A 24,550-nucleotide genomic window follows, 5' to 3' on the forward strand; every position below is an offset into this window, starting at 1 on the left:
GATGAAATCATGACCTTTTTTATGTCATTTGGCTATGCCGCTGTACCAGAGGCCTGGCATATATGAACTAACATTATGCCTGCAGAATTATTGTGATTGTGATAATGATGAGGCATTTGTAGACTTTGAAGTGAGATTTCATCAAAATACTTAAGTGCAATTTTCAGTAGTGAGATAGCATATTCTTTCTCATAGTAGTATGGGTAAAGCTTGGCAACTAACATAATTTCCAATGTTTATTGTATACTGATGTATAAATGTACATAATTAACACACACCTATTCTAAGAAAGGTTCAATGAGTGCTCTAAAGATTCACAGAATTTTGCAAGGTAAAATAAATTAGAAAAATGTGAAGAAAATAAGACAAAGCATGAAAGGTCTGATTGGCACAAAAAAAGTCAACATAGTCTTGCTGGAGATGGGAATATTTTAACTTTCTAGCGGCCCATATGAAAAGTTTCTCTGCTCATGTAAGAAGTACGTGTGATCATAAATCTAGAAAGATCTCTGTTTCCTATAAGATCTTCATGGAGAAAGCACTTTGAAGGAGATCGTCTTGTCTTTTAGTGGGGACCGTTACCATCATGTCATGCTAGTAAATTATAATGCAGTTCAGATTTTTATGTGAACTGGTTAAGATGAGTTTAAGAAATTTTCCAGTCCATTAAAAAAAGAGATTGTCAACATTTTTTCTCCTTGTTAGCCAACAGAACAAGCATTGTGGGGTGGAAGAAATCTCCTTTGGTGATACAAAGTCAAAGGGAATCAGTTTTTTTTAATTGAGGATGATACATACCAAATCTTTGTCTTCCTGTCTGGTATCACTAGGTCAGTTTCTAGGCTATAGGGTGCTTTTTTACCAATTAGAACAAAGGACCACCACCCCCCCAACCCTAGGCAAATCTAGCATTCAGATCTAGATTTCCACCCCTATCTCTCCTCCCATTACCAGCCCCCCTGCTCCCCTCCTTTCTTATCTCAGGGCACCTTTATTTTATTTAAAAAAAATTTTTTTTTTTAATGTGACCGCTTTAAAAATCTTTATTGACTTTGTTACAGTATTGCTTATGTTTTGTGTTTTGGTTTTTTGGCGGCAAGGCATCTGGGATCTCAGCTCCCTGACCAGGGATCAAACCTGCAATCCCTGCATTGGAAGGCAAAGTCTTAATCTCTGGACAACCAGGGAAGTCCCACAGGGCACATTTTGTGCAGTGCACATGCGCAAAAGTATGTGGCAGTCATGAAACTGGACTGAAGGATCAATTAGGCAGTTTCAGAAATAGCCAGCTAAACAGCCTCATGTTTCACCCTCATTTTTTTTTAACTAGTAGAATTTTTCACAGGGCTTATTAAACTTTATTAGGTATTAGAATCACACAGGAGCTTCTTAAAAATGCATATTTCTGGATACTGCAACCTCCAATTCTGATATATTAAACCAGGGATTGAAACCCAGGAAGCTACATTTCAACAAAAAGCAAGCTGATTCCAATTTGAGAAAAGCTGGCCAAGGAGTAAATAGTACAGGTTTAAAAATCATACTGATAGAATTTCAAATTGTTGTGTCATTATAAGTTGTGTAAACTTGGGAAAACTAACCTTTCTTTCTTTATTTTTATTTTAATATTTATTTATTTGGCGGTACCAGGCCTTAGTTGCAGCACGTGAACTCTCAGTTGCGGCACATAGGATCTAGTTCCCTGAACAGGGATCGAATCCGAGCCCCCTGTATTGGGAGTGTGGAGTCTTAGCCATTGGACCGCCAGGGAAATCTGGGAAAACCAACTTTTCCTTGCCTCAGTTTCTTTGATTGTAAAACGCCAATTAAAAATTCTTCCAGCACAGGGTTATTTTAAGGATGAAGTCAGATTAAATGTTCTACCAGAGTACCTGGAGGGTAGTAAGCACATAATAAATGCCGGTTACTGTTTTCACAATATACTTTCAAAGCTCTATTCAGGGTAAGTCCAACCCTTAGGAAAGTATTTTTAAGGGAACGCGCAGACAGCACTTACTCTCATTTTATGATATTTGTCTGCACCCTCCTCAGGGCATAGAAGTGCTTTCCATTAGCATATCTATACAACCCCAAAGAAATCTCTTGCTTACTTCTTTGAAGTCTTCAGATACAAAGTAGTCATCCTTTTTTATTTTTTATTTTTGCTTATTGCCTACATCCTCATCACCATGCTTATTTTAATACATAATATTCAGATCTCATCAAGCCATTTATCTAGTTTGCGAATGCTGAAAACAGTGATTATTTTTTTTTTCAATGTTTCCCTTTAGTCTCACTATTATGGAATTATGGAAAACTGAATTCTAAGCCCAAATCCCCTTGGGAATAATTTTTGATAACTCATCTGAAGTCTGCCTTGTAACATTGCAGGAAGCTGGGGCAGAGTTGGGGGTTCCCTTCCATTAAGGCACTAACTGCCCAGTTGAAAGAGCCAGACTTTATATCACGAAGACAATTTAGAGATAATCTCAGTAAAACCTATAACTGAATGTGGACTTAAGCATTACTCTGCAGAGAAATAAGTTTTTCCTATAGTGGAGGAAAAGCTGTTTTTCCTTCTACCCAGCTTAGGTTCATTTCTTGTGTATATGTGCATGTTCAGACTGTCTGACTCTTTGAGACCCCATAGACTATAGCTCACCAGGCTCCTCTGTCCATGGAATTTTCTAGGCAAGAATACTGGAGTGGGTTGCCATGTCCTACTCCAGAGGTTCATTGCCTGGGGCCTTGTAAATCAGACTGAAAAAAGACTGATTAAACAGAGAAGTCTATTAACATGTACACCTGTGTATACAAGGGAGCACTCAGTGATGAGATTCAAAGAGGTGGTTAGAACTTGGGCTTATGGCATCTTTAAAAAAAAGAAAAGAAAGTGATAAATGATTAGAGAAGAGGCAAGATGAAGGATAAGGACCTTGAGTTTCTAGGGCAGCATATTGTAGGGAGGTAAATATTTTAGGAGCTAATAGAAGATAAGTGCTGAGTTAATAAAGTTCATTTTATAGATTTCGTTGGTGCCATCCCTGGGCCATTAGGGTCTAAACTTGTCTCCAGTGATTAACTTCTGTCCTTCCAGGAAGAGAAAGGAGGGGGATACCTTTACAAATTTGTGTCCTCCTTTCAGGCAAACAGGGAAAGTGTGGAGAGCTTTCCTTGAATATGATTCTTCTCAGTTGCCTTCATTTCAAAATAATCCTTATGCTAAAGTAGGATATTCTGTACCCTTCATTCCCATTGAAGGAGACCGTGGAGCATTTTAGGACCGTGTGAAGCGGAAACAGACACTAGTTATTTTAGAAACCAGGTACATTTTTATATAATATTTCTACCTCAAAGAAGGCTTTTGAAGCATTTACAAATTCAACATAGCTAACTCAAGTGAATGATGTTGTTTTGTCATTTGAAATATTAAAATCAAATTTTCCCCCAAGGTCTTTAGTAGGTGTGGAATGCCAAACAGTTTTTAGATAAAGCAAATATCTGGGTCCAGCAATTTCCAGTTATTGTTTCTTTCCTCCTTTTATTCATTCTTTTTAGTAAATGTTCCTCAAACTGTGTTTCAGAAATATGTTTAACGGTTCCAACCACCTTCGTCTGGGACTGTTTTCCTGACTCAGTTTTACGGTACAGTGATGTCCCTTACCTGCAGGTGGGGGGTGTGTTCCAAACCCCGAGTGGAGAGTACATCTAACTGAACCCTGTATAGATATGTTCCAAACCCCAAGTGGGGAGTACTTCTCACTGAACCCTATATATACTATGTTTTTTCCTATACATAATATCTATGACAAATTTATAAATTAGACACAGTAAGAGAATATCTGAATTGCCAGCATCACTACTCTTGTGCTTTGGGGTTAATATTAAGTAAAATAGTAGTGATTTGAATACAGGCACTGCAATATCGTGACGGTGGGTCTGATAACCGTGATAGCTACTAAGTGACTACCAGGTAGGACATTCTGGACAGAGGGATGATTTACATCACGGGTCGGACAGAGCAGGGTGACAAGAGATTCTACCATGACTCTCAGCATGGCACACAATTTAAAGCTTATGGATTGTTTATTTCTGGGACTTTCCATTTAATATTTTCAGATCTCAGTTGATTCAAGGTAACTGAAACTATGGAAAGCAAAACTACAGGTAAGGGAAGGGGATGCCTGTATTGTGGTAAAGGATTCAACCTCAAGAATTATGTCTAGAAAAAGGATAGAAGATACTCACTGAATTATTTTACTAGAAAATTAGCTGCAAAACACATCAATTTGGAAATCACATGCAAATTAATTAAATAGCATTAAAAATCCAAGTCCCCTTCCACCAACCTCCCGCTTTTTTAACTATTTCAGCCATGTATAATTACATAGTCCATGGTGTTAAGTACATTCACATTACTATACACTCACCTTTTGATGAAGAATCTAGATCATCTTTGTACAAATCAGGAGTAGAACAATCCAAGAAAGAAGGGGAGGGAAGGAGAGGGGAAAGGAAAGTAAGAAGGCAGGGAGGTAGGAATAAAGGTAAGAAGGAAGGGAAGGAACTTCTCTGCATGGTCATTGGTTAAGAATCTGCCTGCCAGTGCAGGGGACGTGGATGGGTTCAATCCCTTGTCCGGGACTGAGCATGCTGCAGCGCAGTTAAGCCCATGCACCACAACTGTTGAAGCCTGCATGCTCTGGAGCCCCTGTGCCACACCTGCTGAGTCCATGTACTTTAGTTACTGGGCCTGTGTGCCTAGAGCTTGTGCTCGACAACAGGAGAAGCCACCACAACGAGAAGCCCGCACACTGCAGCTAGAGACTAGCCCCAATTCGCCACAACTCGAGAAAGACCACGTGCAGCAATCAAGACCCAGTGCAGCCATAAATAAATCAAAAAGAAGGAAGGGAAGAAGGAGGGTCATCCCAAGATAACTTTAGCTTTCACTTGCCTTGCACACTTAGAGAGTTTGACAGCTGTGAGCTCTCATAGCTGAAAAAAGAACCATTGGCAGTGCTACAGGTGGGATTTCAAAGACTGTAAAATATGTGTCGAACTGTGTTGCTCCCTATTTTTGGACCCAGGTCTCTACTTTTTTACATTCAAGGCTTGAAGTTTGTTGAAATTTTGCATGGATAACAAGATGGGATGCAGTTGGGATGGTTTTCCCTTGATCAGTGGGAAGCTGTTACTAAGCACCTTCTATGTGCAGAATAACAGACAATGACACAGTCAAGGGTCTTAAAGGAGCAAAGGATATGCACATTAATATAAATCACAAATCAGTGGTAGCAGAAGTCTGTTTTTAAAAAAACTTTTTATTTTATGTTGGAGTATAGCAGATTAACAATGTTGTGATAGTTTCCGGTGGAGAGCAAAGGGGACTCAGCCAGACATAGAGGTGTATTCATTCTCTCCCAAACTCCTCTCCTATCCATGCTGCCACGTAATACTGAGCACACTTCTCCAAATGATAGCACAGGTCTTGAAGACAATGTTTTGGTACAGGAATTCAGATAAAGGAGTAACTTCTGCAAGCTGGAATGATTTTTGCTTAATTGTTACAATGACTCTGCATTCACTTAGTTCAAATTCTAATTGAAATCAAATGTCAATAAAAATCTCACTTTGTTTACAGAATTTGAAACACTATGCACAAAAAAGGGCAAGGATTATGTAATTTCAAAGCCAATCTGCCAAACCATTTTTATTAATGCTACATGATGACTGCATTGTAGATAGAAGAGACATACCCAGCATTCTTTGTCAGTCTTCTGGGAAACTAGGGCTTGAATTATGAGAGCTGTGATTAGTGAGAGCGCCTCAGGAATGCCTTCCTCTGTTAAATGCATTGCTTTTGTACTCTAAAGCTTCTGATGTTCTTGAGGGCAATTGGACTGATTTTACTGCATTATTTTATTTTCTAGTGGAAGCATCACTACTCCAGTATAATGGAACAAACTTTTCTGTGGATGAAATGGAAATATTGGGTTGGCCAAAAAGTTCCCTCAGGCATTTCTGTACCATTTTATGGAAAAATATGAATGAACTTTTTGGTCAACCCAATACCTTGAACATGTAAACCTCTTGTATGAAAGCAAAATTCCCAGTATCTAAGTGGCCAAAGATGACATGTCATGGTTTGTGGAAGATATTGTTACTTCCTATGAATGAGACCAATGTTGAAATTGCAAATAGAACCCTCACGTTTTAAGCTATGTTGCTAAGACTTTGCAGAATTTATCAAGAAAGTGGTCAGTGGTTTCAAATGATGGCTAATCCTACCCAGAAGCATGGGAAAATGCGTTAAATGCAACCATTCACTGTTCGTGGTGAAGCTAACCTGAAGACTACGCCATAGGTCTTCATGACTAAATTCAAATAGTGACTTTAGTTGGCCTTTTTTTAATCTGTGTGAGATTTTTGTTAGAAGATATGAGTGTTGGTGCATAATTATTGCTTCTAATCTTTGATTCTAGCACACTTACTCAAGTGTTTCTTTTTTAAAATTAATTAATTTATCTTAATGGAAGGATAATTAATTTACAATATTGTGATGGTTTTTGCCATTCATCGATATGAATCAGCCATGGGTACACCTGTGTCCCCCCATCCCGAACCCCCCTCCCACCTCCCTCCCTACCCTATCCCTCTGGGTTGTCCCAGAGCACTGGCTTTGGGTGTTCTGCCTCATGCATCAAACGTGCACTGGTCATCTGTTTTACATATGGTAATATACATGTTTCAGTGCTATTCTTTCTAATCATCCCACCCTCGCCTTCTCCCACAGAGTCCAAAAGTCTGTCCTTTACATCTGTGTCTCTTTTGCTGCCCTGCATATAAGATCGTCGTTACTGTCTTTCTAAATTCCATATATATGCATTAATATATAGTATTTCCCTGGAGGAGGGCACAGCAACCCACTCCAGTATTCTTGTCTGGAAAACCCCGCGGACAAAGGAGTCTGCGGAGTTCAGTCCATCGTTTGCAAAGAATCAGACATGACTGAAGTGACTGAGCACATACAGTATTTGTCTTTCTCTTTCTGACTTGTGAGCTTAGTGAAGTCGCTCAGTCGTGTCTGACTCTTTGCCACCCCATGGACTGTAGCCTACCAGGCTCCTCCATCCATGGGATTTTCCAGGCAATAGTACTGAAGTGGGTTGCCATTTCCTTCTCCAGGGGATCTTCCTAATCAGGGATCGAACCCGGGTCCCCTGCATTGTAGACAGACACTTTACCATCTGAGCCACCCCAGAAGTCCTTTCTGACTTACTTCACTCTATATAATAGGATCCAGTTTCATCCACCTCATTAGAACTGACTCAGATGTGTTCCTTTTTATTAGCTGACTTTTTGTGTAAATTAAGATCATTTGGCAGGTACATGAAAAGATGCTCAACATCACTCATCATCAGGGAAATGCAAATCAAAAGCACAATGAAATATCACCTCATACCTGTCAGAATAAATCAAAGAGACAAAAATAATAAGTATTGGTGAAGATGTGGAGAAGGGGAAGGTTCACATACTGTTGAAGCCTTGCTTGGAGAATTTTGAACATTACTTTGCTAGCGTGTGAGATGAGTGCAGTTGTGCAATAGTTTGAGCACTCTTTGACATTGGCCTTCTTAGGAATTGGAACGAAAACTGTTTGTGTACCATTGAGGGGAGTGTAAATTAGTGCAACCACTGTGGAAACAGTATGAAGCCACTATGGAAATAGTGTGGAAATATTTTCTCAAAAAATTAAAATTAGAACAATCATATGATCCAACAGTTTCACTCCTGGGTATTTATCTGATGAAAATGAAGACACTAATTTGAAAAGATGTATGCACCTGCATGTTTATTACAGCATTATTTACAATAGCCAAGACATGGCAGCAGCCTGTGTCCAACAATCAGAGTAGCTAAAGAAAATGTGATTTTATATATTTATATATATATAAACTATATATATATATAAGTTATATAGTATATATAGTGGAACATTATTCAACCATAAAAAAAAACCAAAATCTTGCCTTTTTTGACAGCATGAATGGACCTTGAGGGTATTATGCTAAGTGAAATAAGTCAGATAGAGAAAAACAAATGTCTTTATATGTGTCATATGATTTCACTTACATGTAGAATTGCATCTAAATATATAAACACATATAAACAACAAACACAGCAGACAACCGAGTTTATAGATGTAGAGATTAGATTGTGGTTGCCAGAGGTGAAGCGCTGGGGAGGTGGGCAAAATGTGTGAAAGGGTAAAAAGCCAGCTATCATTTGGGTCTGGTTTTGTTTGACAGCGCCAGCTCATAAGTCATTTTTAGACTGAGTCAGCAGATGTTAAAGGATGAGTGAGTAGATGGAATATGTTAAGCAATTTAGAATGGGGGAAAATAATGGAATAAGAGATTGCTGCACTTTTGACATTTCACATGTAAATTGCATTATAAATAATATGCACCAGTTACTTGATTCAGGACCTCAGACCTTTCTGTAATGGATTTGAAGCACAAAATACAGTATTTATAGCCAGCGTGGAGTCTTCACTTTCAAGAATGGTTATATTCTTGGGGCTAGAAAGCCAGCTGAGCTCCACTTGTGAAGAGTTCTGCCATGCCAAGGCAGTTGACCGCTCTCTCTTTCCTCTTCTCCACTGTCCTGCAGACCAGACGACGTGCTCCTGCATCGCACGCATGACGAGATAGTCCTCCTGCATTGCTTCCTTTGGCCCCTGGTGACGTTCGTGGTGGGTGTTCTCATTGTGGTCCTGACCATCTGTGCCAAGAGCCTAGCAGTCAAGGCAGAAGCCATGAAGAAGCGCAAGTTCTCTTAAGGGGAGTTGGCTCGTGGGAAGTGAAGCCCAGCAGCTGCTCTCGTCTGCACACATCTACCTGCAGAGCCTGCTTCCCGGCCGAGGAGATGGAAGGGGCTGTGAGAGGTCTCCGAGAGGCTCCCCCTCAATGACAGCAGAAGCAGGCACAACCGGAAGACCTGGAACCTCATCGATTGTTTTCCATGTGTCGTAGCAATAGCTGCAGGGTCAAGCTCTGAGCTGTATGGAGTTATCTGTTTCAGAAAATCCTATAGAAGTTAATTTTCTTCGGGGAAGTAACAGTATAATAATTGTACAGTGTAGAATACAAACTATTATGATTTATGCTACCTAAAAATATTAAAATAGAGTGGTCTGTGTTCTTTTCTATTTCCTTTTTTATGCTTTGAACACCAGGGTTTTAAAAAAGGGTCTTATGGGTTTCATTTGATTTTGCTAGGTGAAACTTTTACCTGGACACAGGGATTCCTGCACAAATCTTGACCTCACAATGTAACCCCCAGTCTCCAGTATGAAGGAGTACGTTAGACTCCTATTTGAAAAGGGAAAACTGCCTCTGTTAACTCAGTCTGCAGTCACTTCTGTGACTCTCCAGCAAGGAACCCTCAAAGATGAAAACATTCTCCCAACACTCCATTGTTTCTCACCAGATTATTTCTTAAGAGAGGGAGGTGATTCTGAACAAGGTCTGTCCTAGCTCTAAGAGCACTGTGCCTCATTATTCATCTGTTCAGGTAATTTTTGATGGGTTTTTGTCTCTCTGCAGTAGAATGTACATGATGTGAAGGACACATTTCAGCTTATTTAAATGCAGTTTTCATTTTTCTTTTAGGTCAGGAAAAAAATGATCAAAATCAGTTAATTTTATTTTCTTTGTCCTTGCCTTGATGTTTTCAGTTTTAAAATGAGAATATTGCTGCAGTTGTTAATGTTTGCCTAGACAAGCCTGGAGACGCAAGCCAGCTCACATCACTCTGCCGCTGAGCTCTCTGCGCCTTTATCAGAAGTTCATGGACGAGACAGTACTTCTTTGCATCTGTTCATAAACTCAGATTCCAAATATCAATCACATCTAAGTGACTATCTAAGCTCCTCTATTTATTTACCATGTAGAATCAAACCTTTGCTTACAAGAGATGTACAAATTTTTGGTTGAGGAAAAACTGACAACACACACTTTATTTGCTTTCTTCTTATTCTTCAGACGTGTTTCTGTTAGAATGATGACAAATTGGAATGTAAGGACAAGCTACCCTCATTTATTTTGCTCAGCATTCTAAGAAAGATACATATTAGTGGCTTGATGATTTCCTGACTTTGGGTCCACATAGCAATGTTTTCTTAAATTTGAAACTCAAGTAACTGAAAGAACCATTGTCATCTGTGGAAGACTAGGGTGTTGGATGAGTAAGATATTTTTCTTCCAATTCAAGTGTTAGAGATTTCACTGTGAAAAAGGCCTTGAACACACTATTTATGACATCCTTTGAGGCAGCTACTGTGCCTTGACTTCAATCCCAGTTTTCTGTTGCAGCATCTCTGTTGTCTCAGCAACAAAGTGAACCATTCTGAAGCACAGAGTAACATGAAAATGGGGCTCAGAGAAAGTCAACGTCATTGCATTACATTGTGGGAGATGTATTGTGTAGATGAAGTCTCTTTATCCATTTTATCTAAATCCAATAATCTGTAATTAATTGACTACAGGGAGTTGATAAAAACAGTGCGTGAACATACATGTTGGTAAAAAGGGAAGTTGATATATATTGATGTGAGTTTTTATTTACCAGTTTTTAACCATTTATATTAAATAAATGCTTCTATTTAGGCTCAAAGAGTATACCTGGTTATATTCTGTAGGTTGATTTTTGGAAAAAAGGAGAAGCACGCTGAATTACTGAGGTCACATATAATTTTAAAATCTTCCTTGCTTGTAGCCAGTTAAATTTGAGGTACTTTATTTATACTTATCATTAAAGATAAAATTCAATGGAACAACATTTTTAAGATCACAGAAGACAAAGAAGCTTAACTTCTTAATATTTCAATTCTCTTTTTTTTCTAAATATAAACGAGGAAATGGTATAAGCTGCTGGAACAGAAACCCCCAAATATGATGACTCATGTAAGACAGAAGTTTCTTTCTTTCTCTTATGGCAATCCGGAGGTACCTGAGAAGTCATCCAGGAGGGCAGGTCTGTTTCTTAAGGTAATCAAGGAACCCAAGCTTGTCTACCTTGTCCTCTCATTACCAAAGGTGTTATTCATCCCATGGTCAAAGTGGGCTCAAAAATACACACCCATTCTGCAGCCCGTGAAAAGAGAGCAATTTGGGAGCTAGCTATTGGGTTGACCAAGAGTTCGTTCTGGTTTTTTCATAAGGTGTTAACCTTTTGAAAAAGTCTGTACAAGCTTTTTCGGCCAACCCAATGCTTCCTTTTAAGGAAGTTCCAGCCATCACTCTGCTCATAGTCCATCCGTGAATACCGATTACATAAGTATACCTAGCTTCAAGGAAGACTGGGACCTGTTGTCTCCAGCTAGATGGACATGTGTCCTATTAAAGCTCCAGGAAAAAAGGAAAAGGGGAGAATGATACTAGAGTTAAAGACAGGAATGATGGGCAGCTGTCAGTGGCCCATGCTACGATGAAAATCTGGGCAGGGATGACAAAGATCTGTTGCCTTGGCAGGATGTACAGTCCTTGGTTAGACCTTGAATCTTCTCTCTGGGAGAAACTCCCTTGTCCTCTGTTCTCTCTGGCCTCTGCTTTGACTTCTAGGAGATTCTTGCTCATCAGACTTCATAGCCACATCTGAAGCTTTTGGGAGGCATCACAGCTTTTGCAGGCCCCCACCTGCTGGTGCACATTTGTAGAGTAGACCTAGATTTCTTTAGAGACTGAACAAATGTAGATTTTTCAAGTTTATAGGGTGGTTGTTTAATTGACTGCAGTAGGGAGTTTGACTCTATTTTTGATGTTGGGATGCTAACAGCTTTCCCTTTCTGCTCCCCTTTTCCTTTCCCCTTCTGCTGCACATCTGGGCAAGCTGATTAGTGAGCCTGGGTAGCCCCTCCTTTGGACTGGGTGGGAAGTTCAAATCATACAAGCCCTGGCCTGCTTGCAGGAACCCACTCCCTGCCCCACACCCTAAAAATAATAAAAGTCAAACCAGTCAAGTCATTTCTGGATCTTCTTGGGAACTGCTCCACTCTCCTAGAAAGTCTCATTCATTATGTGAATAATAAACCTTTTCATACCCTCTTGATGTGTGTATGGTTATTAGTCTCAACATCCAAACCAAATTTGGGGTATTGGGTTTTCATGTGGCCTCTGAAGGGGTGCTTACAACATTGGTGATGAAATTTCATCAAAACATGGTTTTGGGTGTTTTTGCTTTTAGTTTTGTTAGTTCACACAAAAGTATTCACAGTCAAAGAGCTACTCTTGTTATACTTCTTAAGGCAGCAGCATCTTATTTACTAGTCTCTGTGCTTGGCCCGTGTCTCCATCCCTCAGTTGAGGGGCAGCCACTTTGAAGCCTTCTGGAAAACCGGGTTTAAGTAAGAATGCTTCACCCTTTAGCTGGTCTTTTCTGCTCAGCTGACTTCCGTTGTCTGGTCAGTAATATTGGGATACTCAGTGGAGACTTTTAGAGAGACTGCATAATAATTTGCTTTTTGGTGCATAGAAATGGTTGGGCTGCAGGATATAGTCTTAGTTCCTGAAACAAGGCTGAATTACCTACTTGTAAATAGTTTTTCTTGTTTCACTATTTTTCATAGTTCCTTGCCAAAAACAGCAATAAAGCAGCCAATGCACATCATCACTCTGCTTTTTTTTTTTTTAATTAACTGTTGTTTTAAATGTTTATTTATTGATTTATTTTTGGCTGTACTGGATCCTTGTTGCTGCACGCAGGGTTTCTCTCGTTGCGGAGAGCAGGGGCTATCCTAGTGGTGATGCGAGGGCTTCGGTCGTCATGGCCTGAGGGCTCCAGAGCATCGGCTCAGCAGTTACGGGGCCCAGGCTTACTTGCCCTGCGGCATGTGGGATCTTCCCCGACCAAGGATCAAACCCTCATCCCCTGCATCGCCAGGTAGATTCTCAACCACTGGACTCCCAGGGAAGCCCCACTCTGCTTTTTTTTCTAATTACTTGCCACAAAGCTCTAGGTTTGCCTATCAAGTCATTACAAGTGCCAGTTTTATCTAATGGTTAGCCAAAGCACAAGGGTCTCTAGTTTTCCATCCTGTAATATCTATTTCCTTGCTGCCTGGCAACAATACATAGCCACATATTTTGTTATGACAGGGCTATAATTTACATGGCCCTTCTCTCTTTTTGTATGAAGTATGGTTGCTTTACACTGTTGCCTTAGTTTCCACTGTAAAGCAAAGTGAATCAGCTACAGGATACACATACCCCTTCCCTCTTGAGCCTCCTTCCCACCCCATCCCCATCCCACCCCTCTAGGTCATCACAGAGCCCCGAGCTGAGCTCCCTGTGATACACGGCAGCGTCCCACTAGCTAGCTATCTTTCACATATGGTAGTCTATATATGTCAAGCCTAATCTCCCAATTCATTTCACCCTCCCCGGCCCTCACTGTGTCTACACATCTGTTCTCTCCTAGAGTCTGTCATACAGAGGGAAGTAAGTCAGCAAGAGAAAAAACAAGTATCATATATTAACGCATGTATGTGGAATCTAGAAAAATGGTACAGTTAAACCTAGTTCCAAGAAAGGAATAGACATGCAGACATATGTTCTGTTTTTCTGAATGGTCTCATCTGATGATCTCAGCTGGTGATTCCCACATCTATTCTCTCCTGTTTTGAGCTCTGAATGTATTTGCAATAGCTCCAATGAATTCTTTATTAAGAATAGCAATGGGTAGACAATGCAATGATGACAGATAATGCTGGTGGCTCAGATGGTAAAGAATCTTCCTGCAATGCAGGAGACCCAGGTTCGATCCCTGGATCAGGAAGATCCCCTGGAGAAGGAGATGGCAACACACTCCAGTATTCTTACGTGGAGAATCCCATGGACAGAGGAGCCTGGTGGGCTACAGTCCATGGGGTCACAAGGAGTCAGACACAACTGAGCGACTAATACTTTGAATGCAACAAAATAGTACCAAACAATATGGATAAGGAAACATTTCCGGCTCAGATAATTTGTCCTGAAAATTTATTGAAATAAACTGATTCATTGTAACATTTTTCTAACATCTCAGTGTTCCCAGCACATATGCTCTACAGTTCAGTTGTACTGGTCCTGTCCCACGGCGTAGACCTCGCTTTTCACCATGTTTGTAAATCTGGTTCTTACTCATCAGATCTGAGCTTAAATATTGACTTTTCCTAGAAGCCTTCCCTGAATCCTATTTAAGTAGATTTCTCCTGTCATCGTCTTCCTCTCCATTCTTCTTTCTTCCTTTGTAGTACCTATTACTGCTTATACCTGTTTACTTATCTATTATTTCTCTCTTCCATTAGATGATACGATCCATAAGAACAGTGTTGGTGGAATATTTTTCCCCATGACTGGCATAGTGCCTGACACATTAAGATGCTAAATAAATAAGTGCTCCCCAGATCCATTATGTCCTTTGTACATATTGTTTCCACGTCCTTTCCAACAAGAAACTTATTGATCTTTCTATCCATAATGACAATGACAATAATGCCCAATTAACTCTTATTAAGTGGTTTCCGTGTGCGTCTAAATGCCTTGTCTAACATCTTTCTAAGTTCTTCATCAAAGCTGCGCAGAGTAAGACACTTAGCATAGTACCCAGGGCATACTTAACCCTGGAAAAAATTAAAATTAATGAATAAACAAATACATGTTGCAATTTTAGCCTTTAAATGAAAAGTTATGACAGATACACTAATGTTTTTATATATAAATATTATATGCAGCCTGTTAAACAAAGAAAAGAAGAATAGTCACTCCATTCATTATCAAATTATCCTAAAACTGAAGAAGCTTATTACAAGTATTTATTATCTCATATCATTCCTGAAAGTTAGGAATCAGGAAGTAGCTTGACTGTAATTCTAAATTATTCCTGGTGAAATCTCACCACTTAGAAAGATAAGTGCATGGATTAGGGTTATAGTGGAATAAATTCAGAAACAGGGATCCAGCAGAATGATAGTGGGGAGCTTCTGATAAGAACACAATTGTCCATTAGACAGGAACCTTAGAACAAAAAGTGAGCAAAGTTCAATCATCTGTGTTTTTTGATTAATGTGAAGAAGCTTCCAAAGAAGTCATTGGAACAGATTTTTAAATTTTATTATTATTAAAAAAATTTTGGCCTCACTCTGCAGCATGTCAGACCTTATTTCCCAGACCAGGGATCAAACCGGCACCCTCTGCATTGGAAGGTGGAGTTTTAACCACTGGACTGCCAGGGAGAGGCTTCCCCGGTGGCTCAGTGGTAAAGAATCCACCTGCAATGCAGGAGATGCAGGTTCAATCCCTCGGTCGGGAAAATTCCCTGGAGGAGGAGATGGCAACCCACTCCAGTATTCTTGCCTGGAGAATCCCTTGGACAGAGGAGCCTAGTTGGCTACAGTCCATGGGATCACAGAGAATTGGACATGACTGAAGTGACAGCACACACCACCAAGTCCCAGGAATAAACTTTTTGATGGTGCTCAGTTCAGTTCAGCCGTGTCCAACACTTTGCGACCCCATGAATCACAGCACACCAGGCCTCCCCTGTCCATCACTAGCTCCCAGACTTTACCCAGACTCATGTCCATTGAATTGGTGATGCCACCTAACCATCTTATCCTCTGTCATCCCCTTCTCCTCTTGCCTTCAATCTTTCCCAACATCAGGGTCTTTTCAAATAAGTCAGCTCTTCACATCAGGTAGCCAAACTATCGGAGTTTCAGCTTCAACATCAGTCCTTCCAATGAACACCCAGGACTGATCATCCTTTAGGATGGACTGGTTGGATCTCCTTGCAGTCCAAGGGACTCTCAAGAGTCTTCTCCAGCACCTCAGTTCAAAAGCATCAATTCTTCAGTACGCAGCTTTCTTTATAGTCCAACTCTCACATCCATACATGACTACTGGAAAAACCATAGCCTTGACTACATGGACCTTTGTTGACAACATAATGTCTCTGCTTTTTAATATGCTGTCTAGGTTGGTCATAACTTTCCTTTCAAGAAGTAAGCGTCTTTTAATTTCATGGCTGCAATCACCATCTGCAGTGGTTTTGGAACCCCCAAAATAAAGTCAGCCAGTTTCCACTGTTTCCCCATCTATTTGCCATGAAGTGATGGGACTGGATGCCATGGTCTTAGTTTTCTGAATGTTGAGCTTTAAGCCAACTTTTTCACTCTCCTCTTTCACTTTCATCAAGAGGCTGTTTAGTTCTTCTTCACTCTCTGCCATAAGGGTGGTGTCATCTGCATAGCTTAGGTTATTGATATTTCTCCCAACAATCTTGATTCCAGCTTGTGCTTCATCCAGCCCAGCATTTCTCATGATGTACTCTGCATATAAGTTAAATAAGCAGGGTGACAATATACAGCCTTGATGTACTCCTTTCCCTATTCGGAACCAGTCTGTTGTTCCATGTCCAGTTCTAACTTTTGCTTCCTGACCTGCATACAGGTTTCTCAAGAGGTAATAAAAATGCTCTGAGTGTGTTAGTCACACAGTCGTGTCTGATTCTTTGTGACCCCATGGACTGTAGCCTACCAGGCTCCTCTGTCCATGGAATTCTCCAGGCAAGAATATTGGAGTGGGTAGCCATTCCCTTCTCCAGGGGATCATCCCAACCCAGGGATCGAACCCAGGTCTCCTGCATTGCAGGCAGATTCTTTACCGTCTGAGCCACCAGGGACGCCCAAAAATGCTCAGGAGGGGGAACCAAGTATCCACTTAGCCCTCTACTCTGACATTCACAGGTTGAAATTTAACTATTGATGACAGTTTTGCAAAGACATTTTTGATAATGGACTGTAGGAGAAGAAAGCTTTTCTCCACACTATTAGGGTCCCTGGTTGGGTCTGAAAATTAAACTGACAAGACAGATTAACACATTTTATCAAATTTTCACATGTACCTGAGAGCCTTCACAAAGGAATGAAGGCCTGAGAGGTGACTAGATCGGGAAACTTTTATAGCTTTTAGACGAAGAAACAATTCATTTGTGAAGAGTTGACAAGACAAGGGGATTTGGGCTAAATGTAGTAAATGATGAATGATAACTAGGAAGATAAGGATTAGCTTAACAAAGTTTGTTGGTGCAGATTTCTTTTCCCTAAATGCCTTCCTTCTTCCTGGTACAGGGAGGGTACCGTTTATAAGGGAAATTTATATCTTGCTTTTAGGGGAGAAGGACAAGTGAAGGGGAGGTCAGAGTGACCTTCTTGCTTCTGCTGTTTTCTCAGACTCTTCCAGCTCAAGACACTTAATATGCCAAGGTGCCAGAGCACATCCTGAGCATCAGCTGGATGCTACAATACCAGCCTGAAATTCAGTGGGTGAGGATATAGACCTGCTTAGGACCTCAGAGCCATAAATAAAATGGCCTTTCCTTACTTCCCTGTGATACTCAACCAGAGGGCTGTTTTATCATGAGTTTACATATTTTAGACTCATAAATCTGTGTTATGAGTACAAATCTGCTTTCGTTAGTAGTTCCTTAGTTTAGATTGTAATAGTTAATCTACTTACCCTTTCCTGGAAAACTCAGCAATATGTCTTGACAGTTTTGCTTCAGTGATTTAATGAAGTGGCCTCCTGCTTTTTTTTTTTTCTTTCATACGACCCTGCCTAGGATATTTTGGATCTTAACTTTCCTTGCAATTCTATTACTCAATACGTGGGTGACCTCTTAACCTCTTATTAGATTCTGAAGATGAGTTGAGCTCTCTCAACTAATTTCATTAATCTTCTTAAGAGTTTTAACTTAGAAAGGGCTTTAAGTTAGAAAGAATGTTATAATTTTGTCAAAACAAAATATATCACCCAAGACAAGATCTATCCTAATGCAAATTTACCGAGTTACCCTCATTTTGGACAGACTAAAAACCATTCAAAAATTTTCCAGGCCAATTATTCAGACTTAATTCAGAGTAAATTAAGAGGATTTCTGAGGTCTGATAGCTACTGCAGGCAGTTAGTTACCAGCTGTTCTAAAATCACAAGATCTCTTTGTGATTTAATCAAGTTATTGGGAGTCAAATCTCTGCCTTGGAATCTCAATGTGAGCTGGCATTTTATGATTTTAAAATTAGCTTTTCAGATGCAAACTGTTATATATAGGATGGGTAAACAAGGTCCTACTGTATTGTACAGGGAACTATATTCAATATCCTGTGGTAAATGATGATGGAAAAGAATATGAAAAAGAATATGTGTATATGAACACACACACACACACACATGTATACAACTCAATTGCTTTATAGAAATTAACACAGCATTGTAAATCAAGTATACTTCAATAAAATAAATTTTAGAAAAATAAAGTGATTAGCTTTTTGGCATCTTCTTACCCTGGACCAGCTTAATATATTAAGCCTTTCTACATAACCATGAAAAACAATCTGGACAAACCCTTATCATTTTGACTCAGTTTCATGTTCTTTACAGAGAAAAGTTTGCCATAGTTTTTCTCTTGACCCTATGTTAAAAGTTCTACTTCCTGGTTGCGGGTTAATAGTCACTGCAGCTAAACTGGTAAGAAAGTGAAGTCACTCAGTCATGTCTGAATTTTTGCGACCCCATGGACTGTAGCCTACCAGGCTTCTCCATCCATGGGATTTTCCATGCAAGAGTACTGGAGTGGATTGCCATTTCCTTCTCCAGGGGATCTTCCTGACCCAGGGATTGAACCCAGGCCTCCCGCATTATAGGCAGATGCTTTTACTGTCTGAGCCACCAGAGAAGAAATTGGTAAAGGCTACTGCTAACTAAGTCCTCATTCCTTCTCATGATATACAATCATTGTCGCCTACTAAAAAGATGCTTTATTTCTTAGCAGGTAGACTTACCTCACATGAAATTCTATTATTTTTTCCCTCACTCATTTTCTTCCTTGATAGAAGTGCTTGAAATCCTGCTAGTTTCCTTCTTCTGTCAGAAGGAATAATTTATGACTATCTAACCTCTGTCCCTGGAGAAGGAAATAGTAGCCCACTCCAGTACTCTTGCCTGGAAAATCCCATGGATAGAAGAGCCTGGTAGGCTACAGTCCGTGGGGTTGCAAAGAGTCGGACACGACTGAGAGACTTCACTTTCACTTTCACTTTCAACCTCTGTCCAAGACCAGTCCATGCCCTGAACAAATAAATTAGAAACTCATCTAGAAAACTCAGAGTTAATCTTGTTTCTTGACAAGTCATACCTTCCAAAAGAAAAGAAAAGAAAATTATTAAGCTGGATATGTCAAAGCAGATTTCAACTCACTCCTAAAAATAATGACCCTTTGTGCTCAGTCTCAGTTGACTCTTTTCAGCCCCATGGACTGCAGCCTGCCAGGCTCCTCTGTCCATGAAATTTTCCAGGCAAGAATCGTGGAGTGGGGTGCCATTTCCTTTTCCAGGGGATATTCCCAACCCAGGGATCAAAGTCACATCTCCTGGGTCTCCTGCACTGGCGGGTGAATTCTTTACCACTAGCGCCACCTGGGAAGCCCAATGACCTTTTACTGGAACTAAAGTCACCGAGAAGGTGGAACTCGTACCCACCAGGACTTGTCAACTGAGCAGTAAAAGGAGAGCTAAGTTAATAGCAATGGCAGGAGATGTAGAATGTTTTGGAAATAACAAAACAAAATGGTGGGAAAAGCAAACAAAAATGGTTAAAAGACTAAGAAATTCTAAAGGGTTCTAATGTTTCTTAAGGAGGTAGAACGCCATATAAAAAGAGTTAATTTGAAGGTTAATAGAAATGCACTACCAGGTTATTATGAGAGACAGACATCTTCTAAGGACCCTGTTTCCATAATGCACTAGAAGGCCAAATCTTTGGAGAACTTTTATTAGCAAAACAAACAAACAAAACCCCAAAAAACAAATCTATTACAAAATACCAGGGATAGGCTCCAAAACTGGGAAAAAGGCTCCCTTATTTAGAGCAATAATCAAGATTTATCTCATGAAATTCTTCAGTTCAGTTCAGTCACTCAGCCATATCCGACTATTTTCAACCCTATGGACTGCAGCACGCCAGGCCTCCTTGTCCATCACCAATTCCCAGAGCTCACTCAAACTCATGTCCATTGAGTCGGTGAAGCCATCCAACCATCTCATCCTCTGTCGTCCCCTTCTCCCACCTTCAATCCTTCCCAGCATCAGGGTCTTTTCGAATGAGTCAGTTCTTCACATCAGGTGGCTAAAGGATTGGAGTTTCAGCTGTTGCATCAGTCCTTCCAATGAATATTCAGGACTGATCTCCTTTAGGATGGACTGGTTGGATCACCTTGCTGTCCAAGGGACTCTCAAGATTCTTCTCCAACACCACAGTTCAGAAGCATCAGTTCTTCGGCGCTCAGCTTTCTTCAGAGTCCAACTCTCACATACATACATGACTACTGGAAAAACCAGTGAGTGCTTTGACTACATGGACCTTTGTTGGCAAAGTAATGTCTCTGCTTTTTAATAATGTCTAGGTTGGTCATAACTTTTCTTTCAAGGAGCAAGCATATTTTAATTTCATGGCTGCCGTCACCATCTGCAATGATTTTGGAGCCCCCCAAAATAAAGTCTGTCACTGTTTCCATTGCTTTCCCATCTATTTGCCATGAGGTGATGGGACCAGATGCCATGATCTTGGTTTTCTGAATGCTGAGTTTTAAGCAACTTTTTCACTCTCCTCTTTCACTTTCATCAAGAGGCTCTGTAGTTCCTCTTCACTTTCTGCCATAAGGGTGGTGTCATCTGCATATCTGAGGTTATTGATATTTCTCCTGGCAGTCTTGATTCCAGCTTGTGCTCCATCCAGCCCAGCATTTCTCATGATGTACTCTGCATATAAGTTAAGTAAGCAGGGTGACAATATACAGCTTTGACATACTCCTTCCTGATTTGGAACCAGTCTGTTGTTCCATGTCCAATTCTAACTGTTGCATCTTGACCTGCATACAGATTTTCAGGTGGCAGGTCAGGTGGTCTGGTATTCCCATCTCTGGAAGAATTTCCCACCATTTGTTGTGATCCACATAGTCAAAGGCTTTGGCATAGTCAATAGAGCAGAAGTAGATCTTTTTCTGGAACTCTCTTGCTTTTTTGATGATCCAACGGATGTTGGCAATTTGATCTCTGGTTCCTCTGCCTTTTCTAAATCCAACATGAACATCTGGAAGTTCATGGTTCACGTACTGTTGAAGCCTGACTTGGAGAATCTTGAGCATTAATTTGCTAGCGTGTGAGTTGAGTGCAATTGTGCAGTAGTTTGAGCATTCTTTGGCATTGCCTTTCTTTGGGATTGGAATGAAAACTGAACTTTTCCAGTCCTGTGGCCACTGCTGAGTTTTCCAGATTTGCTGGCATATCGAGTGCAGCACTTTCACAGCATCATCTTTTAGGATTTGAAACAGCTCACCTGGAATTCCATCACCTCCACTAGCTTTGTTCATAGTGATACTTCCTAAGGCCCACTTGACTTTGCATCCCAGGGTGTCTGGCTCTAGGTGAGTGGTCATACCATTGTGATTATCTGGGTCATGAAGATCTTTTTTGTATAGTCCTTCTGTGTGTTCTTGCCACCTCTTCTTAATATCTTTTGCTTTTGTTAGGTCCATACCATTTCTGTCCTTTATTGTGCCCATATTTGCATGAAATATTCCCTTGGTATCTCTAATTTTCTTGAAGAGATCTCTGGTCTTTCCTATTGGATTATTTTCCTCTATTCCTTTGCATTGCTTACTTTGCATTTTCTCTCCTTGCTCTTCTTTGGAACTCTGCATTCAAATATCTTTCCCTTTCTCCTTTGCCTTCTTCTTTTCTTTTTTTCACAGCTATTTGTAAGGCCTCCTCCAACAACCATTTTGCCTTTTTGCATTTCTTTTTCTTGGGGATGGTCTTGATCCCTGTCTCCTGTACAATGTCATGAACTTCCGTCCATAGTTCATAAGGCACTCTGTCTATCAGATCTAATCCCTTGAATCTACTGGTCACTTCCACTGCACAGTTGTAAGGGATTTGATTTAGGTCATACCTGAGTGGTCAAGTGGTTTTCCCTATTTTCTTCAGTTTAAGTCTGAATTGGGCAATAAGGAGTTCATGATCTGAGCCACAGTCAGCTCCTGGTCTTGTTTTTGCTGACTGCATAGAGCTTCTATATCTTTGGCTGCGAAGAATATAATCAATCTGATTTTGGTATTGACCGTCTGATGATGTCCGTGTGTAGTCTTCTCTTGTGTTGTTGTAAGAGAGTGTTTGACCAGTGTGTATGACTGGTGTGTTCTCTTGGCAAAACTTATTTTACTGATTCATTATTTTATTAATCTGGCTCACTCCCAATAAGCTCTGCACCTTAAAGAACTGCCTTAAACTGCTTGAACTCATATTCCAAAAGCCTACAAATACTTTTCTTACACTCTCTTTTTGTGTGACTACCAAGACTTTGTCAATAAGGTCTCCCTTGCTGCTGTAAATTTAATAAACTCACCTCTGTTGCTCAGCAGCTTTTTTCTGTGATTTCAACAAAATCCATCTTGTTGAAGCCTTGAAGTAGTATGTGGTTTTTTAAAAACCGATTTACTATTATTTAGCAGATTGTCTGAATCTCTGTCTTGGAAGTGTGTAAAGACATTTTAAGAAGAGTGTTTTCTCTTTTGGGCCATTTAGTTAAGGGTAATTGGTAAAATGATGTATGGAAAGATAAGATACACAAAATGCTTTATACTTAATAGTGATCCTGACTCAGTATGTTCAAGTGTTCAGTGAATGTTTAGTTATATTACAATCCCCTTACTCCCCAACTCTTCCTTACTTGGAACTCCAAGCAGCCTGAAGACTCCTGGTTAATTTCTCTGATTAGAGTTGCAGTCATAGGTCATCACTGGTTTCTCATGACTGGCAGTGACCGTCTGGTCCCCCTCTCTCCTTGTGCTGGTGTTTTGACTCTGTTCCCCTTCCGACCCAGCAACAGGCTGAGAGGGGAGTTCAGTTCTTCACATTTGCCCTCCTTAGTCTCCTTCAGGTGACTTTTTCTTGGCAAGCACTGCCTGAGTGGAGGTTTCTCTGTTCAGTGACATTTTATTTTAATAATGAAAAGTGAAAAGTACTTTGCCCTGATTGTTGAGAAGATTTTTCTGCCACTTTTTCCAAATAAACAAACAAACCTCACAACCTCTTTAAAGTGTTTTGGATGAGGTTGTGTCTAAACAAGGAAACCTTGATTAAGTTACAAAGTTAATGAAATTGGGATTCTTGAGAAAACCTAGGTATAGGAGTATTTTTAATAAAAGGGCCCAGTATTATGGGCAGAAAAACTACAAAAAAGATCTTCATGACCCAGATAATCACAATGGTATGATCACTCACCTAGAGCCAGACACCCTGGGATGCAAAGTCAAGTGGGCCTTAGGAAGCATCACTATGAACAAAGCTAGTGGAGGTGATGGAATTCCAGGTGAGCTGTTTCAAATCCTAAAAGATGATGCTGTGAAAGTGCGCACTCAATATGCCAGCAAATCTGGAAAACTCAGCAGTGGCCACAGGACTGGAAAAGTTCAGTTTTCATTCCAATCCCAAAGAAAGGCAATGCCAAAGAATGCTCAAACTACCTCACAATTGCACTCAACTCACACACTAGCAAATTAATGCTCAAGATTCTCCAAGTCAGGCTTCAACAGTACGTGAACCATGAACTTCCAGATGTTCATGTTGGATTTAGAAAAGGCAGAGGAACCAGAGATCAAATTGCCAACATCCGTTGGATCATTGAAAAAGCAAGAGAGTTCCAGAAAAAGATCTACTTCTGCTTTGTTGATTGTGCCAAAGCCTTTGACTATGTGGATCACAACAAATGGTGGGAAATTCTTCCAGAGATGGGAATACCAGACCACCTGACCTGCCACCTGAAAATCTGTATGCAGGTCAAGAAGCAAAAGTTAGAATTGGACATGGAACAACAGACTGGTTCCAAATCAGGAAGGAGTATGTCAAAGCTGTATATTGTCACCCTGCTTACTTAACTTATATGCAGAGTACATCATGAGAAATGCTGGGCTGGATGGAGCACAAGCTGGAATCAAGACTGCCAGGAGAAATATCAATAACCTCAGATATGCAGATGACACCACCCTTATGGCAGAAAGTGAAGAGGAACTACAGAGCCTCTTGATGAAAGTGAAAGAGGAGAGTGAAAAAGTTGCTTAAAACTCAGCATTCAGAAAACCAAGATCATGGCATCTGGTCCCATCACCTCATGGCAAATAGATGGGAAAGCAATGGAAACAGTGACAGACTTTATTTTGGGGGGCTCCAAAATCATTGCAGATGGTGACGGCAGCCATGAAATTAAAATATGCTTGCTCCTTGAAAGAAAAGTTATGACCAACCTAGACATTATTAAAAAGCAGAGACATTACTTTGCCAACAAAGGTCCATGTAGTCAAAGCACTGGTTTTTCCAGTAGTCATGTATGTATGTGAGAGTTGGACTCTGAAGAAAGCTGAGCGCCGAAGAACTGATGCTTCTGAACTGTGGTGT

The 24,550-nt window shown here is 40.3% G+C and overlaps 1 protein-coding gene across 1 annotated transcript in view; it reads left to right on the top strand.

Moving 5' to 3' along the window:
• The window catches only part of KCNMB4 (potassium calcium-activated channel subfamily M regulatory beta subunit 4), a 73,676-nt gene extending 61,566 nt beyond the window's left edge, over nt 1-12,110 (top strand). The window contains exon 3 of the mRNA XM_043447060.1: nt 8,677-12,110. Coding sequence (XP_043302995.1) covers nt 8,677-8,845 — 169 coding nt within the window. The 3' untranslated portion in view covers nt 8,846-12,110. The remainder of the gene's footprint in view (nt 1-8,676) is intronic.
• Nucleotides 12,111-24,550: the final 12,440 nt, after the last annotated feature.

Source organism: Cervus canadensis, chromosome 25 (genome assembly GCF_019320065.1).
Source record: "Cervus canadensis isolate Bull #8, Minnesota chromosome 25, ASM1932006v1, whole genome shotgun sequence".
Classification (NCBI taxonomy): Eukaryota; Metazoa; Chordata; class Mammalia; order Artiodactyla; family Cervidae; genus Cervus; species Cervus canadensis.